The sequence below is a fragment of the Octopus sinensis genome, linkage group LG20, assembly GCF_006345805.1.
Source record: "Octopus sinensis linkage group LG20, ASM634580v1, whole genome shotgun sequence".
NCBI classification, from domain to species: domain Eukaryota; kingdom Metazoa; phylum Mollusca; class Cephalopoda; order Octopoda; family Octopodidae; genus Octopus; species Octopus sinensis.
This window is the reverse complement of record NC_043016.1, coordinates 31,874,725-31,897,059: the sequence shown is the minus strand read 5'-3', so window position 1 is coordinate 31,897,059 and position 22,335 is coordinate 31,874,725. Positions and strand designations below refer to the sequence as shown.

Here is a 22,335-nt window from a genome sequence, read left to right as displayed (position 1 = left end):
TTATGCTCTTTCTTTCCCCACCTTTCTCTATTTCAGGCAGCCATTGTCAACCGAAAGTCCTCTAATAGACCGAGAAACAATTAAAATTGTGTATGATAATTGTTCAAAAGGGATTGGTAAGTTTAAAACAATCATTTGATCTTTAATGTAAAAAAAAGGGGTAAAGACCCCCTTTGGTCATGAATGACCATGAGATTACATCTAGAAAGTTCCCCTCTGAGGCTTAAGTCCGACCAATGTTGTTTATGGAAGACCAACAGTTGCTCGTGCATACCGACCTCCCCTCTCCACACCACTGATGTTATCCAAGGGAAAGGCAAAGGGAGATGCAACTTGGCACTAGTGACATCGCAACTCATTTCTACAGATGAGTGAACTGGAGCAACATGACATAAAGTGTCTTGCTCAAGAACACAACATACTACCTGGTCTCAGAATCAATCTCACTATCTCGTGATTGTGAGCCCAATGCTCTTAACAACTGAGCCATGCACCTTTTATGTAATAACAAAGAAATTAGGGCAATAAAATGGTAGTCATCATCATCATTTTATATCCACATTCTATGCCAGTGATTCTCAACTTGATCACATTAGTGGGGCTTGCATATCTCTATGACTCAAAGAGCTATACCAGCAGGATTTTTATTCTTGGTGAGTCTAATAACCAAGCCAGGTAAATCTGAAACAAATGATTAGAGTATTTGAGAATCACCATCAGAATGGTTGGAAATCATCATAACAGAATTATAGTTTCAACAAAGGAATCAAATTACTGTATTTTAATGTGTATAAGGAACCCTCAAGTATAACAAAACCCTTAATTTTGGGGGCTTAAAATTTGGAAAAAAATGCTTTGTAAGGGATTATGATACTATCCATGTATAAGAAACTCACATATTTTTTTAGCCTAATTTTTGACCAAACTGGGTTCCTTGAACATGTTAAAATATAGTAATCAATGATCAAGGCAAAAATTACCAAAATGCAGGATGACAGAATCTTATCAATGATATTGTGAAGAGTCATCTAGTTCCAAAAATGAACCACTGCTAACATCTGTAAAACTGGCAATTTACATGCGTCATTCAGCCACTGAAAGATTTTATCTGTGTTGGCAATGGTTTGAAATAGATTTTCTCAAATGTCCAGATGGGTCCCTAGATATAGTTGAAAACTTCTGTTGCCATAGGCAACCAAATCAGTAGTGGAGGTGGATGGTCTGAAAGTATAGTAACCAGAGTAAGATTGGAATGAAGGAAATTCAGGGAACTATTTACTTCTGCTGCTAACAGAGTTTGTCATTGAGGGAAGAGTAGCTTGTGTACCAACAGCAATGCCACATAATAGCAAATTGTGGGTCTTGAATGATATAAATTTGTGAAAACTAGAAAGAAATAAAAGGAGCATACCTGCTGGAATGTATATGAATACAGGGTAGTATCAAAAAGTTCCTGGTCTCTCTCTTTACTCTTTTTACTTTTTTACTTGTTTCAGTCGTATGACTGTGACCATGCTGGAGCACTGCCTTTAGTCGAGCAAATCAACCCCAGGACTTATTCTTTGTAAGCCTAGTACTTATTCTATCAGTCTCTTTTGCCGAATTGCTAAGTTACGGGGGTGTAAACACACCAGCATTGGTTGTCATGTGATGTTGGGGGACAAACACAGACACACACATATATACATGTGTGTGTGTATATATATATATATATATATATATATACATACATAGATATATACAACTGGCTTCTTTCAGTTTCTGTCTACCAAATCCACTCACAAGGCTTTGGTCGGCCCAAGGCTATAGTAGAAAACACTTGCCCGAGGTGCCACACAGTGGCACTGAACCCAGAACCATGTGGGTGGTAAGCAAGCTACTTACTACATAGCCACTCGTATGCCATGTTTGATAAAAAATAACTTATTTACTTAAATTTTAACATCATCTCTTTTGCAATAGTCACCTTACACAGCAAAGTATTCCTGTCACTTCTGGAATCCAACCTGGTAGTTGTTTTCCATAAGTGAATTGAGGTCCTGCAATTCACTCTGGATCTTGACAAGTGTTAAAATGGCAACCATTCAGTTGCATTTTCATCTTGGGAAAGAGATGGAAGTTTACAGGTGGTAAAGTTGGTGAATATGGCAGGTGCAGAAGCAATACCACATTTTCAGGGGTAACACTCATGGCAGGTCTTCCAGATCACCCATTGTCTTCCAGGGACATTCTTTCACTTTTGAAGTGCCTGTGCCACTCAAAACATAGTGTACAACCCATTGCCTCATTTCTGTAAGCTTGCTAAAGCATGCTCAATGTCTCTGTAGCAGACTTCCCAAGTTTAGCATAAAATATCATGTTAGCTCTTTGTTCCTGTCCATGACAAAATCGCAGAATACAGTATACGTGTGATCACAGAAACACAAATTTCACAACTTGTGAAGTAAACACAGTGATGTCACTCAGAAAACTGCCTCATGAAGGTCACTGCTAGCTCTCACTGAGCACACAACAATGTGCTGCCATCTGTTGGCACACTACTGAACTAGTTTGGGAACTTTTTGATTCCACAGAAATGAGCTGCAATAAAAATTGGATATAAGAGGAATCAGATGTAGTTGGTATATGAAAGAGAGAACACTATAATGGTACAGGCAAGTGATGTGTATGGAAGATAACAGCTGTATAAGGAAGTGCTGGGTACTCAGAATGGTAACGTACAAGATCTAATTAATGTAGGCACTGTTTTCATTACAGCCTTTCTGAGAATCAAATGAAACCAGTTAAAGAATAGTTCAATTGGAACTTAAGAATAAACATAATTTATTTCTCACCACAGTAATTCCATATGAGAATTTGGATACAGTGTTTCAATATAAATAGTTGCTTCTTACAAGAGTGCTTCTGCTGTTAGAAGTATGAACTGTGCCACGAAATTGTGGCTATTTTTCGCAGTGCCAGTGAAGGGATATGTAATGTTATTCCTTCAGCTTGCCACATCATCATCATTTAACATCCATTGTCCATGCTGACATGGGTTGGACTATTTGACTGGGCCAACATGCTGGAAGGCTGCACCAGGGATCCAGTCTGATTTGGCATAGTTTTTTATGGCTGGTTGCCCTTCCTAACACCAGCCACTCCGAGAGTGTAATGGGTGCTTTTACATGCCACTGGTACAGGTGTCATTTGCATGACATTGGTATCTGCTATGACTGCAATTTTGCTCAGTTTGATGGGTCTTCTTCTCAAGCATGACATAATGCCAAAGGTCTTGGTCATTGCCTCTGTGAGGTTCAACACTTGAAAGGAGCTTGGCCACTTGCCTCCATGAGGCCTAATGCTCAAAAGGAACTCTGCCACATCACCTGTGAGGCCCAACACTCTTTTATTTTCCTTAATTACTATGTATTGCAGAATATTAAATAATATTCTAAACCTAGTGAATGCAGGTGTTGATTAAGGGAAATTCTACCACAACCATTAATACTTACTGAGAATAATTTGCTAAGAACATTAGTAACATAGATAAAATGTTTTTCAAAAGGAATCACCAACTTGTCTCTAAATAGTTTCTCTATTCAAATTTATGGTACTTTCAAATTCCTCAGCAAGATTTGATATTCCATAAAATTGTTCTGGTTTCAGTAGGCAGCACTTTACTTAATTCGTGTAACATGATTCACTACATACAAAGACATAAATATCTAAACACTTCATTTTTCCCTTTCATTGTACACATTGTTGCATAGGTCCTGATGAAGCAGATCTGTTGTAAATGGCCTTCAAGCTGTAACCACTTTTTCTTCAATAGTATGTATGTGTGTGCCATCACCATTTAGCATGGGTTAGACAGGAAATGGTAAGCTGGAGAGCTGCACCAGGCTCCCATCCGTTTTGGCTTGGTTTCTATGTCTGGATGCCCTTCCCAATGTCAACCACTCTACAGTGTGTAGCAGGTGCTTTTTATGCCACCGGCACTGGCCAAGGCTACAACTTCACTTAGCTTGACATGTTTCTCAAACACAGCAAATCACCAAAGACCTCAATCACTTCTCATTGCCTTTATGACACTCAACATCCCAAAATCATATTCCACCACTTCATCCCATGTCTTCCTGGGCCTACCTCTTTCGCGGGTTCCCTCCACAGAGATTGTCTCTTCTTTACACACTACACCTGATGTCTCTTACACCCAATTTTTCTCTTAAGACACTTAAGACTCAACCATACATGCACTGACATTGCACATCCAGTGAATACATACACACCATACATATAGTTATATTATTCAATGTATTCATTGTTTTAAAATAGGGTATTGACTGCTCTTTCTAGTATGTTGCGTGACCACATAGAACAGGCCTGGCCAACTCTCATTACATTGCAGGCCATTTTAATCACAAAGTTTTTTGAGAACCACTTGATTTGAAAACATATTGCTTTCTCCTGCTATTATTACAATAAGGAATGAATGATCATTGATTCAACATGAAATATTATCGTCGCAAGAACAGGAGAATCTTTCTTTTTTACTTTTCATTACAATCATTAATTTTTGATAAAATTTTAAAATTGTTTGTTTAAATAAATGCATTTCAAAAAAGTATCAAGTGGGCTGCAAGATAAAAGTCTGCAGCCCACGGGCCTCAAGTTGGCCAGCCCTGTATAGAATCTTCTTTGATGACCAATAAGAATCCTTCATTAGTTTGTTTGTCATTATACTGATAGTCTCCTTGAAAGAAATGTGAAATATTTCTGGAGTTAATAAAGTGATAGTTTGCTGGAAATTAAATCAACTTGGGTTTGCAGATATCTAATTGTTACTCAGTATTGAAAAAATACTTTTTCCTTATTGCCTGAATTTCTGCTTTTATTATTATTATTTTATTTTAAATCTTTTTTACCCTCAGGTTTACAAATTATTGGTGGCACTACACGGAATGGGGATACTACCCACGGGATATTTGTGAAGAAGCTTCTTCCTAATGGGATTGCAAAAACAGAAGGTATGTTGAAACTATTTTAGCAGGCTTATATTTAACAGCTCTTGAAGAATATATCCACTTCCTAAATCAGATCGAATATATCCACTTCTTAAAAAAGAATTATTGGCTAAAAGATGATTTTTTTTCATATTCTGGTTTATACTACAAGTTCAATTTTTATGCTAAATGTACTGTTATTTAAATATTAGTATGTGTCTTATAAAATAAGGTACAAGTTTTTCTTATTGTAATGTCTAGCATATAACAAGTGCATACATGTGAGACATGGTCCTCAACCCATCTAAAAGACAATAACTCCAGTCGTGGAAAATCCACCAGAAGAAATTCCATCTGAGCTATGAGAACATAAAAAAGAGCACACTAAAACGACAATGATGATTACACACACAGAGACCCTGGTTTTATTCTTGCCTGGCAGTTCCTTTTAAAAACATTTAAATGCCAAATATGAATGAGTGAAGACCATGTATTTTAGTTTTCAATACGATATTGAAATGGTAGAAATAGATAAACTTGTTTTTTTTTTCAAGTTTCATCCTTAAAAACTTATTGATATACTTTCACTTCTTTTGCATTTTGTCTTTGGGATGTTGTTGTTATTGGAAATACGTAAACGGAAATATCAAAATATTAGTCATGGGAGAATGTTACTTCCTTTCTTCCATTTTTCCCCCCAACAATACAGTGTAGTAAATACTTGGAATGCTTCCAGAATTTTCCATTTTCAAGTGAATATTAGTTAATGTCAAAAACTTGTATTTCTGTACCATTATTTCTATATATAAATATTTGGTTTGTTCCATCCATAGGAGTTAAATCTTCTGTCTGGCACCAAATGGAGGTAGGAGCATTGCAAAAACTGTTCTATGTTATTGTTGTTGTCATTTGTTGTTGCTGTTGTCCAATCCTAATTGAACAAGACCTATAATGAATGGGTGATTTGGTTGCTATTCAGATCCAGATCAATGTTGATCAGTCAGATCTCAATGATCAGACATTTCAATCAGAGCCACCCCAAGTTTTTCCCTATGTACAGGGAACTTAGTGGTCACATTGTCTAAGGTGTCCCCTTCTGAGATAAGAGAGTGCAGTTTGAGGCTGCTATTTCTGGTCTACTACACAACCATGTAGAGCAGTGGCTCTCAACCTTTCTAATATCTGGGCCAGATCCAAAACTAGGATTTTTTAGGGGTTCTGCACCAAACATAAGTCAATAAAAAAAAATTTATATTTATAGAGGGAAGACCTTCAAGGGCCACCAGAAGGATGCTTGAAGGTCACATGTGGCCCTGGTAACCCCAGTTGAGAACCACTGAAATAGAGACTTCCTCATTACGTTGTTGTTGTTCTTCTTCTTCTTATTTAGTCCCAGATCAACTATGATCAAGCAAACATGATCAAAAGCATTTTATCCATGACTTCCCCATCCTCTTCAGAGTTTATCTGGGACTACATTATGTATTGTCCTTCCTTCCATCTTTTCGAAGAAGACCTGCTGTGATGTAAAGAAAATTTTGCTGTTGTCTCTAGCAAGTTGAGAAACCACATAGTCCCTTTGATGTTGTTTGTGTTGTCTGTTGGTGTTATTTGTGTTATATTCTTTAGAACAAAGACAGCCCTGGTAAAGCATACCTATGATCAAAGACATTCCAGCCACGACCAGCACATCTTTTATACTATGTGCAGGCAACTTGAGAACCACATAATCCATGTCATTTTTTAAGACGAGCAGAGAGTATTATTTGAGAGATATTTAGCTGCTATTTTTAGCAGTTAAGTAATTATGTAGTGGTTCCCTTGTTGGCTCTGTCTCTTCTTCCTCTTGTTGTTGTTTAGCACTAGGCTGCTCATTGATAAGTGTATGTAGGTGGTCAGTCAAATGATTCTGTCCAATCGGCTGATTTATTGTTCCTGATATACCATGATGCCTTCTAACTGAGCACTCTGCTGCACACAAATGTATGTCCTAACATGAAATTTTTTTAAAAGTTGACTGGAATTTTAGAAAATTTATATTAACAGAAAAATGTAACCACAGAAGACTGTAAAAACAAAACCTTTTAATTAACATGATAATGTGAGTTGAGTCATGGCCAGTGTCAGTGTTGTGTAACTGGCACCCGTGCTAGTGGCATGTAAAAAGCACCCATTACACTCTTGGAGTAAAATAAATAAATAAATGCACCCTTTTAAAGCCTAGCCAGGCTCATGGGCCTGGTTTCCCGGTTTGTATGGCATATGTGTTCCGCAGCTGGACAGGACGCCAGTCCATCGCAGCATTACTCATTTTTGCCAGCTGAGTGGACCGGAGCAACGTGAAATGAAGTGTTTTGCTCAAGAACACAACACATCACCCGGTCCAGGAATCGAAACCACAATTTTACGATCATGATGCTGACACCCTAACCACTAAGCCACGCGCCTCCACACACTCTTGGAGTGGTTAACGTAAAGAAAGGCATCCAGCCATAGAAACCATGCCAAATCAGACTGGAACCTATGGCTTACCACTTCTAACCCATGCCAGCATCCAAATGATAATAATGATACAGACATCCATATTATTCATCTTAAATGCTCTGCTGTTACCTGTACAATGCAAACTTACACTTGTACTCATTGTCTGAACATAAACAAGTTGCAAGACAAGAACAAGCCATTTTATACAAATGATGATGCAGGTGTTGCTGTGTTATAAGAAGTTTGCTCTCCAACCCACGTTTTGGGGTTCAATCCCACTGCATGGTATTTTGCACGTGTGTTGTCTTCTACAATCCCAGGCCTTGTGAGTGGATTTGGTTGACAGGAACTCAAAGAAGCTCATCTTCTGTGTGTGTGTGTGTGTGTGTTACTATCTTAACATCACATAATCTTATATAAAATAGACTTATGTGTGTATTCGCTTTTCATGCAAAAACAGCTGTGTGAATTGCTTCCATATTTGGGATGCATGAATAACTTGACCTTGGATACATAATAGGGTCACCAGTTTATTTTTTTATTAAAAATAAATAATATTGCCACATTATTTACATTTGATGGATATTTGTCCTCATCTTGTTTGTTGTTAATACAACATTTCGGCTGATATACCCTCCAGCTTTCATCAGGTGTCTTGAGGAAATTTCAAACCTGGGTTCTCATTCCTAAGGTATTTTTTCCAATGCTATTATTATTATTATTATTATTCAGGTCACTGCCTGGAATCAAACTTGGAATCTTGGGCTTAAGATCATGGGCTACTGAATAATAATAGTAATAATAACATTGAAAAGAAAATACCTTAGGAATGAGAACCCAGGTTTGAAATTTCCCCAAGACACCTGATGAAAGCTGGAGGGTATATCAGCCAAAATGTTGTGTTAACAACAAACAACATGAGGACAAATGCCCGTCAAATGTAAATGATGTAAATAATGTACATAATTCCTCATCTCTAAAATATAGAACTGTGAAATAATATTGCTTTCTTTATATGATTCACTTCTTTTTAAAAGGTTTCTCAATGTCAACTTCTGGTATTGACACAGCAACAGCGAAATTTTCCGTTTTCATTTGCAAAGTCTCTCAATCTCTATTTTAATGTTTTCATTTCAAGTTTTTAATTTGCTATTTGCAAACAACTATGATAAATTACTGAAAGAAATATTTACTAAGTTCACAAATTTAAATATTCAGAACAAGATAGTTTTTAACAAGCTTTTATTTATACGATTTTTTCATTTCATGTTTATTTTATTTATTGTTTGCAATGTTCTCTCTTTCTCTCTCTCTCACTCTCACCTGTTTCCAATCAAGATAATAATATTTCCCCATGGAAATGAAGAACTTTGCTTGTATGACAGTAGGGATTTACAACTATCACATGATATCTAGACAAGGATACACTCAACCACTCACACCCACATGTGTGTGTTTGTGTATTCTTTTTAATCCTTTTACTTGTTTCAGTCATTTGTATGTGGCCATACTGGAGCACCACCTTAACCCTTTCATTACCATATTTATTTTTAGATGATCTGCATTTCTTTCACTTATTTTAAATATAACAAAGAATTTAGTAAAATAACTTAGTTATCATTAAGTTAGTGTTAGGAACATAAATTGTAACTAAGGTTTGGTGAAAGATTTTAATTCAGAACTTTTGAAAACAAGACATTTGTACCACAGAGCCAGATCCAGTTTCAGCTGTATTCTTTGTAAGCTTAGTACTTATTCTCTCTCTCTCTCTCTTTTACTGAAACTCTAAGTTACAAGGGATGTAAACACACTAACATTGGTTGTCAAGTGATGGTAGGGGACAAACACAGTCACATCAACCAAATCTACTTGTAAGGCTTGATCAGTTTCCAAGATTCTCTGACATGTATATATATTCCACACCTGAACGAGACACTGGTATCATTGGATTATTCATTTTCGCCAGCTGATAAAAAAAAACACAATGCATTGCCCAGTTCAGGAATTGAAACCACAATGTTACGATCACTGAGTCCAACACCCTAACCACTAAACCATGCACCTCCACCATGATGTTTTGTGGGTGTTGAAGTTTGTATTCTGACATTGTTAAAGTTGATATTAGAACATCATGATGTATGTTATGTGAATATTAATAGTTTACGTTGTGAATTTTATGTGTGATATTACTGAAGCTGATGGCGTGAAATTGTAATGTTTTAGTGAATGTCATTATTAATTAATGTCGATATTGTAAAATGGTGTTGTATGAATGTTACTAAGGTCGATATTGTAACATAATAGTGTGTGTGTGAATGTTATTTAAAGTTTATATTGAGACATGATAATGTTATGTGATGCTGCTAAGGTTGATAATGTGAGACAGTGATGTTTTGTGGATGTCGCTATTAAAGCCAGTATTGTAACATGATATTGTATTAATGTTATTTAAGCTTATATTGTGATATCATAATGATATGTGATACCACTAAAGCTGATAATGAGAGATTGTGATGCTTTGTGGATGTTGCTACTAGAGTTATGATATTATGATGCAATATAGATGTCACTAAATTTAATATTGGAACATGTAAGGATGTTACTAAAATTCCTTTAAGACTTGCTTTGGTATTTTGTATTAGACACCATTGTTGGCATTTGTCTGTTGATTCTCTGATTTATTTTCTTTATTTACTTTTCTGTTTAGTTACTTTATTCTGAGTTTAATTCCTGTTATGTATGGTGTCACTATGTTTGCTATTTACTTAAATATTAGCGAGGGCACATGGCTTAGTGGTTAGGGTATTCTGCTCGTGATTTCAAGGTCATGAGTTCAATTCCTAGTAGCTTGCTATATCCTTGAGCAAGACACTTCATTTCATGTTGCTCTGGTCCACTCCTCTGGCAAAAGTGAGTTGTACCTGTAGTTGAAAGGGTCGGCCTTGTCACATTTTGTGTCACCCTGAATCTCCTTGGGAACTACATTAAGAGTATATGTATCTGTGGAGTACTCAACCACTTGCATGTTAATTTCATGAGCAGGTTGTTCCATTGATCAGATCAACTAGAACCCTCATTATCATAACCAATGGAGTGTCAGTTGTTGTACTTGAATATTTCAGTGATAATTTGGCAGTTAACAGTGTATTTTTTTTATATCGCTTTATGGGATATGTCTTGTGTTTCTGTCATTATTTGGTCATTACTTGGTTCGTTGTTTGCACTGTACTATTTATGTTTTTGTTTAACACTAGGTCACCTTTGATTAACTCTTTAGCATTCAAAATTTTTGTCAAATGTAATATTTATTCACATTGTTTTAAATTAACCATGCATTGTCTTGTGCCTCAGAGCTTTCAATGATGTGATTGTATATATTTTTAGAATGACATTGTAGTGTAGGTGTAAGAAGCCAGGTTTGACCAGTTCAAACATAAAATAGGTAGAATATCTGGTCCAGATTTGACCAGTTTAAATGCTAAGGGATTAAGTAGATTCTGATCACACATAGCAGACATGACATAAGTACATTTAGGGTTACTTTATAAAATGTACCCTTCTTTTTTTTATAAACTGTTAGGCTGTGAAATTTTGACAATTAATTCTATAAGACCAAACAACTGTGCTGTGATTCCTGTTTTGTCTTGTGCACATATCTTTGTTATTGGTTTTTATCATTTTTGTTGAATTATACAAACAAGTTGTTCCACTGTGCTTTTTTTAAGTTTCTGCAGGTATTGTTTTGTTCATTGGTGTGCGAAAATAAATTGTGACAATGACAAGCAGTCAGTCATAAGTGAGTTGAGGAATTGGCTGGCATTTAGATGTGGTAGCTTAATGTATGAGACTGAGTGATGAATAGAGGCTCTGTACTTATCTTAATGAAGAATGGTTAAACAGTTCAGAAGTTTGCTTCACAATCACAGAATTCCAGGTTCAATCCTACTACATGTCATCTTGAGTGTGCATATTGTAGCTTAGCTGCAAGTCAACAAAAAGCATGTCAGTGAAATTGGGTTGACCAAAAAAATACAAAAGTTCCATCGACGGGATTAACCTATAATGTAAAGATTAAGATCTGTCTCATTGTATCTCACTGATACCATTTGAGAATTGCATTAAAAATACACATAGGAGTACATTAACTTATTGTTCTCGGAAGGTGTAACCTAGCTGAATGAATAGTGAAGTTGTTGGTTGTGCATGTTTTCTATTGTAATGTTTCATGTTACCAGTTTATAGTTTCAAACTTTTAGCTTCTGATGTGTATTGTTGGTAAAGCCTTGGTTATTGCTGATCAAAAAGACATTCCCTCAAAGATGCTTCAGCCATCTTAATCTTGTCTGTTTTTCAAAAATAGTACACCTATAACACATTATTACAGGTGTCCTTTTCTAAGACAAGGAGAGTAGAAATTAACCCCATAACATCGGTTGACGTAAATTTACATGCACTGTGTACTTGCTTTGAATCAGATGACAAAAATATACACAGCTCTCTGCTGCTGCAGTTTTGTACTTGTTTGTGTACCGGTTGATATAGATATCCGCTATCACACATGGAATCAATAATAGAGGCCATCATGAAAATTCCAAGGAATCTGATAGGTTCATTAGACTTTTCGTATAAATATTTCCAACTCAGTTCAAGACTTCATCACTATAATAGGCGCAGGAGTGGCTGTGTGGTAAGTAGCTTGCTTACCAACCACATGGTTTCATGTTCAGTCCCACTGGGCAAGTGTCTTCTACTATTGCCTCAGGCTGACCAAAGCCTTGTGAGTGGATTTGGTAGACGGAAACTGAAAGAAGCCCGTCGTATATATGTATATATATATGTGTGTTTGTGTGTCTGTGTTTGTTCCCCCAACATCGCTTGACAACCGATACTGGTGTGTTCACGTCCCCGTAACTTAGCAGTTCGGCAAAAGAAACCGATAGAATAAGTACTAGGCTTACAAAGAATAAGTCCTGGGGTCGATTTGGTCGACTAAAGGCGGTACTCCAGCATGGCTGCAGTCAAATGACTGAAACAAGTAAAAGAGTAAAGAGTATAATAGTATAAAAGCAGCAGTTTTGGCAGTTACACTACCATTTCCACTATGACTTTCTAACAAATTCGTTCATGTTCAGCAAATTCTTTTTACACCGTCAAGTGATCTTATTTCTGCAGTAATACCGCAGGAGTGTTCTGCTCAGTTTACATAAATAAACACTACATGCTTTAAAGTGGTTGACATAAATATATGCTGAACTGTAGTCATGCGCTAATTGCTGATCTCAGCCGAAATAATTACCATCAGTCCAACCTAGTTGTCTGATAAAAATCCATTGTCATGGGGTTAATAGAGTTTTAGCTGCAATTTCTAACAGGTCAAGTGACAGCATAGACTGCCACATTGTGTTATCATATGCTATTTGATTTTAATTGTCAAGTGATATTGGGGGGACAAACACAGACACACAAACGCACACGCACACACACATATATCCACATACACACACACATATATACGACCAGCTTCTTTCAGTTTCCGTCTACCAATTCCACTGACAAGGCTTTGGTTGACCCGAGGCTATAGTAGAAGACACTTGCCCAAGGGGCCATGCAGTGGGACTGAACCCGGAACTATGTGGTTAGTAAGCAAGCTACTTACCACACAGCAACTCCTACACCTATTTGTTCATATCCAGTTCAAATGGCCAGATCTGGCCTCTCACACCTACCCTACAACGTCATTCCGAAAATAAACAATTACATCATCAAAATCTCAAAGTTGTGAGATAATGCATGATTAATTCATATCAATGTGTATAAATAAGCATTATGTTTGACAGTAATCTGGATGCTAAAAGGTTAAGCCAGTCATATCTGGCCAAAATATTCCACAGGTTTTATCATCAAACTGGCCAGATCTTGACTCTCACACTTTCCAAACTATGTCATTCTAAAAATAAGCAATTACATTATCTAAATCTCAAAGCTTAGATAATGCATGATTAATTCAAAACCCTGTGAATAAATTAGTGTTACATTTGACAGAGTAATCTGAATGCTAAAGGGTTAAGTATTCCACCAAAAAAACCACTGAGGTTTGGAAGGGTTCCATGCAGTTTCTCTTTAGCAAAATTTCCTCATAAGGCTATGACTGAAGTCACTTGCTCATAATGCCAGGCAAGAAGATTAAGCCCAGAACCACATCAATACATGGGCTGTTTTATCATACAGCCATACCTGCATCTGAATATAATTTTATGGCAGGGTGATAGTGTAAAATAAAATCATTGTTTTTGTAATTTAAAAATGCACTGGTGCTGGTACCACATAAAAGGCTCTGGCAATGGTTCCACATAAAAAAACCACTAATGCTGATGCCATGTAAAAAGCACCCATTACACTCTGTAAAGTGGTTGGTGTTAGGAAGGGCATCCGGCTAAGGAACCATGCCAGAACAGACTGAAGAATTTGGTGTAGATCTCTTGCTTGCCAGCATGGAAAACTGACATTAAATGATTTGTAGTAGGTCTTCCTGTGAACTAATTTTTTGAAATGTTTTTCTAATTTCACAGGTCAGCTGAAAGTTGGTGACCAGCTGCTTAGTGTAAATGGTAACACTCTTGAGGATGCTACAAATGAATAGTAAGTATACTTCAGTTATCTCAACAGTTTTAACTCACTCGCTTCACTTTCACTTATTTCCTTATACTTATTTTAACTCTCTCCTTCTCTCTCTCTCTCTCTCTCCCTCCATACATTTAGTTTGATATGTGTATAATACAATCCTAATTTGTGTAAAAATAACTGCAAGCCCTTAATTTCTGAACAGAAGATCTGTATTCCTTCTCTGGTGAAGATCAAATTAACTAAAAACTAGTCAACGAAGCACACCTTTTTCTACTCATGAAGAAATAAAATATATGATTTAATGATTTTATTCAATTTTCACAATCAAGGCTATGAATTTTTGCTTATCAAAAAAAAACAAAAATATATATCTTAGATTTCATTTCTAATTAATAAAAATATACAATGTAGTTATGAATTAATAACTTCATATATAGTATGTTGGGTTGTTTATCATTGTCACTTTAGTGTTCACTTTTCCATGCTTGCATGGGTCAGATGGAATTTGAGGAGGCAGATTTTCTACAGCTGGATGCCCTTCCTCTCACCAACCCTCACTTCTGTTTCCAAGTGAAGTAATATTTCCCTGTGGTAAGATATGTTTTCATGAGAGATTGGAAACAAAAGGATACTGCTTGCATAACGGTTTTCACTTGGAACTATCACATGATATCAAAATAAAGAGGCATTAACACACACACACACACACACACACACATTGTATATATATATATATATATATATATATATATATATTGGTAAAAACGGTAAGATAACAAAAGAAAGAAAGAGACCTCAATATTATGTAAATAGAGGAATTTATCTGTGACTATAACATGTGACAATTATTTGGTAGCCAAGATAAAACTCTGAGTTTCGGATGGCGAGGTGGAAATCCACTTCAGTTATCCGGTTATCGGAGTTTTATCTTGGCTACCGAATAATTGTCACATATTATATTTACAGATATATATATATTGATAAAACGGTAAGATAACAAAAGAAAGAAAGAGACCTCAATATTATGTAAATAGAGGAAATTTATCTATACAATATGTTACATTACTCGGTAGTCAAGATAAAACTCTGAGTTTCAGATGCCGAAGTGGAAATCCACAACACCATCTCTTCGGTTATCTGGCTATTTGAAAACGTTATGAAAAAATACCGTTAAAAATGAAGGGAAATTACTCTGTTATAACTCTGCTTTGCCTGCGTACTTATACATCGCTCGCATTTTTCGTCATAAAAATTATATAAAAATACATAAAAATATATAAAATCTTCTTGGGACATAACACAGAAAGCATGTTCTATCCGTTTTCTTTAGGGGACCAAAAACGTAACAGAAATTTAGTCACGTGTGGGCATGATCCGAAAAGCTCTGTCCTTGTATTTAGACATGTGGTAGGGTCTAAGCTGCTTTTCCAGATAAGCCATCTCTCCATGTCGCATAAACCGCACCTTCCGCTGCCGTTAGTGTAGGGCTTACATCTGGCCAAAATCTTCCATTGTATGTTATAATCGACACCTTTATCTCTTAAAGACCAAATATGATTGGATAATTGTGTCGCTTTTCTTTTGTTCCAGTGCCTAAAGCTCAAAGTGTGGTTATTGAACCTGGCCTTGAAATTACCCTCTGTCAGGCCCACGTATTTCTTCGTCGAAACGGTGTCTTTAGTGGTTATAGAGTTTACGGTAGCTTCATATATGATGGTCTTGGACATGCAAGCTCCATTTAGCGGGCACAATTCTTTATTCCTGCATGAACAGCTGTTTTCTTCTTGTGTTTTTTGTATGTTATGATTGATTATGTTTTTAAAATTGGTAGTTGAACTAAAACTAATTTTTAAATTGTGTCTATTGAAGAGTTTCCTATAAGCATGGTTAACTGGAAAATGTCTATCTATCAGTGCTAGGAAATATTTACCTATATTGAAGGCCACCTCGGGTGAGTAAGGGGGCGTAAACCAGATGACCTTCCTATTTCTATTATTCCTTTTCCTTACTGTTGGGCTGGTGATAGGTGTATATTTTATTTTTTCGCTAAAACCACTATCTTTTAAAGCTTTATTATAAACTGGGGCAACGCTATTGAAGATGCCCTCATTAGATGAGAGGCTAGAAATCCTCTTACTAATATTTTTAACTAAATTTTTGAATACTATAGGGGGATGACATGAACCTACATTAATATAACTTAGTCTATCATTGGGCTTCCTATAAGGCTTATAAATATTATTATTAAGATCTAAGGAAACGTCTAAGAAATTGACAACCGTCAGGTTAGTGTCTATAGTTATACTAAGTCCGAAGTGTTTCATTAACTGGATAATATCCTTCCTAAAACGATCTTGTGCTGGTCCATTTGTATTAGCCCGTTAAGGCGAGGGCATCATCTTTGTAGATGGCGAAATGTACGTTAGACATTCCCTAATGGCATGAAATAGAACATGAGCTATCAAGCTTTATGCAAATACAATTTTTATAACTAACACTACTTCCAGAGCCAAAATTGAAATGTGTGTGTGTGTGTATTTTTCAACTTAGGAATTACAAGCAACGAACAATGAAAGTCACTCTTGGTTCTCTCATTTATCTTTTCTTATGCAACATTGTTACAATAATCACCATAGTTTTTCTTAACCCTTTAGTGTTTAAACCGGCTATATCCGGCTCAAATATTCTACTCATTTTATGCTCAAACTGGCCAGAACCAGTATCTCACACCTACCCTGCAATGTCATTCTAAAAATAAACAATTACATCTTTCAACTCTTGAGGCTACAAGATAATACCAGATTAATTTTTTAAAATGTAAATGAATAAAGATTACTTTTGACATATTAATTCGAACGCTAAAGGGTTAATCTTTTAGCATTCAGATTATTCCGTCGAATGTGATGCTTATTTATTCACATTGTTTTGAATTAATCTTGCATTATCTTGTAGCTTTGAGATTTCAATGGTGCGCTTGATTATTTTTTTAGAATGGCATTGTGGAGTGGGTGTGAGAAGGCAGATCTGGTCAGTTTGAACATAAAAAGGGATAGAATATTTGGGCTAAAAATGATTTAACCTTTTAAGCGTTCAAATCACTCTATCAAATGTGATGCTTATTTATTCAGTGTTTTTAATTGATCATGTATTATCTTGTAGCTTTGAGATTTCAATGATCTGATTGTCTAGTTATAGAATGACATAGTGGGGTAGGTGTGAGAGGCTGGATCTGGTCAGTTTCAACATAAAACAAATAGAATATTTTAAGTATGTGGAAGCACTCCGTCGGTTACGACGACGAGGGTTCTGGTTGATCCGAATCAACGGAACAGCCTGCTCGTGAAATTAACGTGTAAGTGGCTGAGCACTCCACAGACACGTGTACCCTTAACGTAGTTCTCAGGGATATTCAGCGTGACACAGAGAGTGACAAGGCTGGCCCTTTGAAATACAGGTACAACAGAAACAGGAAGTAAGAGTGAGAGAAAGTTGTGGTGAAAGAGTACAGCAGGGATCACCACCATCCCTGCTGGAGCCACGTGAAGCTTTAGGTGTTTTCGCTCAATAAACACTCACAACGCCCGGTCTGGGAATCGAAACCGCGAGTCCGCTGCCCTAACCACTGGGCCATTGCGCCTCCACATTTTAAGTAGATATGGCTGGTTTAAATGCTAAAGGATTTAAACTTTATTTTCAGTCTGTATAACATTGAGTATTCTATTGAATTTTTGTATTTCTTCAAATTATCCTTTTGCTTGATGGCCTGGTATACACATACCATTATTGTCCCAGTCAATTAAACATAATTCTTTTTTACAAGCTGGTTTTAGTTATCTCTATCTAACTTCATATTCACAATCACCCCTCAGCCACTCCATATATTTGGGAAGACTATTTTCTAACGCTTTGTCTAATTACATGTTCCTGTTTTTCTTATTTTCAACGTACCTGGCTTGTCATATTTCATTTCTCAGCACCTATTCATTCAATCCATCATCCATATGCATTATGTGTGTGTGTGTGTGTGTGGTTACATGTGATAATGTATACGCATGTACATGTGTATTTCCAAGTGTGTGTATGTATACAGTGAAATGATTACAGGTGTGTGTGTGTGTGTAAGTGTGTCTTGGGACCTAATTTGATAAACAAGTTTGTGTGGGAAATATCTTTATTTGTAATTTAGATGACTTCTTTTTTGTAAGATGCGATATGTGAGCATTGTGAACAATTGCAGGACATACACAATAGCATTATAACTAGGTCAAATTGGCCAAGCCAGTTTCTCCTGTTGACCTTTTGTACAGCAGTACCCCCATCATGAGAAATTTCAGAAGAATTATACAAAGACTTGAGTCTCCGTTTTCATTGTAACACTATTTGAGGAGGTGAAAAGAAACTTAACTTTCACCTACCCCAATATCATCATCATCATCGTCATCATTATTTAACATCTATTTTCCATGCTGGCATGTGTTTGATTATTTGTCAGGAGCTGGCAAGCCTGAAGACTGCACCAGGCTTCACTGTCTGTTCTGGCATGGGTCTTTATAGCTGGATGCCCTTCCTAACATCAACATGAATATCCAAATTAGAGTAAGGATAAGCTACCTTGAAGAAGGCATTTCAATCTAATCACAGCCTGAAGTTTACAGTGCAACGGTTATTTAGTTTCATCTTTTATCTGATACTTGTTTCAGTATTTGGACTGTGGCCATGCTGGGGCACCATTTTAAAGGGTTTAATGAAACAAATCTACACCAGTTTTTTTTTGTTTTGTTTTTTTTAAATCTTTTTTTATTAAAACCAATCTGTTCTATTCTTAAGCTATCAGTCTCTTTTTGCTGAACTGCTAAGTTACAGGGATGCAAACACACCAACACTGGTTGTCAAGTGGTGGTGTTGGGCAAACACACACACACACACACATCATCATCATTGTTTAACATCTGTTTTCCATGCTAGCATGGGTTGGATGGTTCAACCGGGGTCTGGGAAGCCAGGAGGCTGCACCAGGCTCCAGTCTGATCTGGTAGTGTTTCTACAGCTGGATGCCCTTCCTAATGCCAACCACTCCGAGAATGTAGTGGGTGCTTTTTATGTGCCACCAGCACAGGGGCCAAAGGAAGCTGGTAACAGCCACAATCGGTTGGTGCTTTTTATGTGTCACTGGCACGGGTATAACAACTACAATTTCCATTTGATTTTTATTTGGATGTTGATGTGCAAGCACAGCAGGTCGCCCATATATATATATATATATATATATATGCATCATGCTTCTTTCAGTTTCTGTCTTAACCAAATCCACTCACAAGACTTTGGTAGGCCCATTCCCAATGAGGTACATATTGCCACTGTGAATGAGTTAGTTCCAGTGACATAGCTGACCAGATATGATTGGGTCCTGCCTACCAAGTACAGGAGGCTGCTTGAAGTCCAGTTTGTCAGAAACTACCCGACAGCTGACCACCATGTCTTATTTTTCCTCTGGGAGTGTACTCTTGTCTTCTTGAACATAAACACACTCATATACTTCACTAGTTCTCTCTCTTTCTCCATTCCACCTGCCTCACCAATACATAAATATTCAGTACTAGACTGTTGAAAAATCTTCCAGTTTCTACATTCATGAACTGCATTCCAGTTTGAACCCCCATTTCACACATCTTGATAATCCTTTCTGCCATAGGCACAAGGTCTGATATTTTGGTGGAGGGTGTTAATTACATTGACCCCAGTGCTGCATTGGTACATCTATTTTATTGCTCTGAAAGATGAAGTCAGCTTTGGCAGAATTTGAACTCAGAACGTAAAGCCAGAGGATGTGCCACAAAGCATTTTGTCCAGCTTGCTATTGATTCTGCCAGTTCACTGCCATCTCACCACTTAATAATAATTTCAAATTTTGGCACAAGGCCAGCAATTTTGGGGGAGGGATAAGTCAATTACATGAACCCCAGTACTCAATTGGTACTTATTTTATCAAACCCAAATGGATGGAAGGCAAAGTTGACCTTAATGGAATTTGAACTCGGAACATGAAGACAAATGTAATACTGCTAAGCATTTTACCTGGCACACTAACGATTATGCCAGTTTGCTGCTGTCTTACCACTTATTGATACACAAATGAACATGGGCCAACAAGTGAGCTTCTGTAGTTTTTGCAGAGACACACGGCTTAGTGGTTAGGGTTTTGGACTCATGATCATAAGACTGTGGTTTCGATTCCTAGACCAGGCTGTAAATTGTGTTCTTGAACAAAACACTTCATTTCACTTTGCTCCAGTTCCTTCAGTTGATTCGGTGGAGCAGCATCCCATCCAGGGAGGAATATACATGCCAGAAAAACCAGGAAATTGATCCTTATTCTCTTTACGGAGTGATATGGACTAGCTATATATATCGCTTAACTCTTTGCTTGTTTGATTACAATATTACTGCATGGGAGACCGGATGTTGAATAATGATGATGATGATGATATCAATACAACTTGTTTTTTATTTTAAAAAATCTATCAGCTTTAGTATGTTCCAAGGTTCAGTTTGTGGAAGCACATGGCCTAGTGGTTAGAGCAGCGGACTCGCGGTCAACAGATCATGAGTTCAAATCTCAGACGGGGCGATGTGTGTGTTTATGAGTGAAACACCTAAGCTCCAAGCAGCTCCGGCAGAAGGTAATGGCGAATTTCTGCTGACTCTTTCGCCACAACTTTCTCTCACTCTTTCCTCCTGCATCTTGCAGCTCATCTACGATGGACTGGCGTCCCGTCCAGGTGGGGAAACCTATATGCCAAGGAAACCGGGAAACCGGCCCTAGAAGGAACAAAAAAAGGTTCAGTTAAGCAGTAACTTGGCAGAGTTATTAGAGAGCCACCTAGAATGTCTTGTAGTATTAGTTGCAACTTTCTGTTCCGAGTTCAACTCCTATCAAAGTCAACTTTGCTTTTCATTCCTTAAGAGTTACTAAAGTACCATTCCTATAATGATACCAATTTTTATTTTTCTCCCTCTCTTTCATTCTCTTTCCCCACCATAAGAAAATGGCTGTTGCCAGACCTGAAGAAAGATGGACTTTGCCGGGTTTAAAATGCAGATCATATGCTAATTGTCATTATACAGTTCCCCTACATAACCAAGTGTTGAAAACTCAAGGACAGAAGAGTTTGGTTATATGCCCCCTGCCCAATTTCTTGCATATTAATGACCTACTTGCTTTCACTTATGTGCAAATGATACCCATTCAGCACTTGCCCTTCCCTAACACTGACACACACATACACGCACTAACAAACACACACACACACATACTAACACACACATACATGCACGCACGCACTAACACACATGCACGCACGCACTAACACATGCATGCATGCACTAGCACACACACTGATGCATGCTTCACACACTGACATGCGCATGCACACGCATTAACATGCACACTCATATACTCATGCATATATATATATATATATATATATATATACACACACACACACACACACAGCAGTTATTCATCGATATGCAAACTAGACACCTCATGACAAACCTTGCACTGCTTCTATGCACAAAAATTTTTTTAAATTTTAATGAGGACATGATAATCTTGTGTATTTATTTCACACAAAAAAAAAATACAACGCAGAAGGTGAAGATGACTTGAAGGATAGTCTTTCAAAAATGAATATTTCAATATGAAAAACAAGAGCAACAAAGGAAAAAAAAATAAGCAAGGTTTTATTTTCATCAACCTACCTACATTTTTTTTTTATGCTAAACAATTAACTTGTGTGGGTACATGTATACCTTGAAAAGATAGGGAAGAAAAACAAGTTTTCACAAGTTTGTATGTTTATGTGGGAAAAGAAAAGACAATTTTTCTATGAACAGTCATCATCATAAAGACATTATTAATTTGCTTAGCTAGAAAATCAAGCATTTCTTTAGATAATATCTTGACCTCACTAATGCTTTTCAGAGCATAAGATGGTGAACTTATGACTATAAAAATGATAATAGTAATATCATTACTATTATAGAACTGTTGTGTCATCACATTCTTGGCAATAAACCTCTAATTCACTCTCATGCCATAATGAACTGCAATTACACTTCCCCGAGTGGAGAGATGGAGGGGGTGGTGAGAGAGAGAGAGAGAGAACTTTATTTCTTTTCTTTATTTTTTTATCTTTTACTAGTGGCCCAGCTGGAGCAGCACCATGCAGAATTTTTAGTT

The 22,335-nt window shown here is 36.8% G+C and overlaps 1 protein-coding gene across 2 annotated transcripts in view; it reads left to right on the top strand.

Moving 5' to 3' along the window:
- LOC115222572 overlaps nucleotides 1-22,335 on the top strand; it is a 101,070-nt gene that overhangs the window by 34,025 nt on the left and 44,710 nt on the right. For both annotated transcript variants that reach the window (XM_029792848.2, XM_036511523.1), the window contains exons 3-5: nucleotides 37-116; nucleotides 4,914-5,009; nucleotides 14,039-14,108. In XM_029792848.2, coding sequence (XP_029648708.1) covers nucleotides 37-116; nucleotides 4,914-5,009; nucleotides 14,039-14,108 — 246 coding nt within the window. The remainder of the gene's footprint in view (nucleotides 1-36; nucleotides 117-4,913; nucleotides 5,010-14,038; nucleotides 14,109-22,335) is intronic.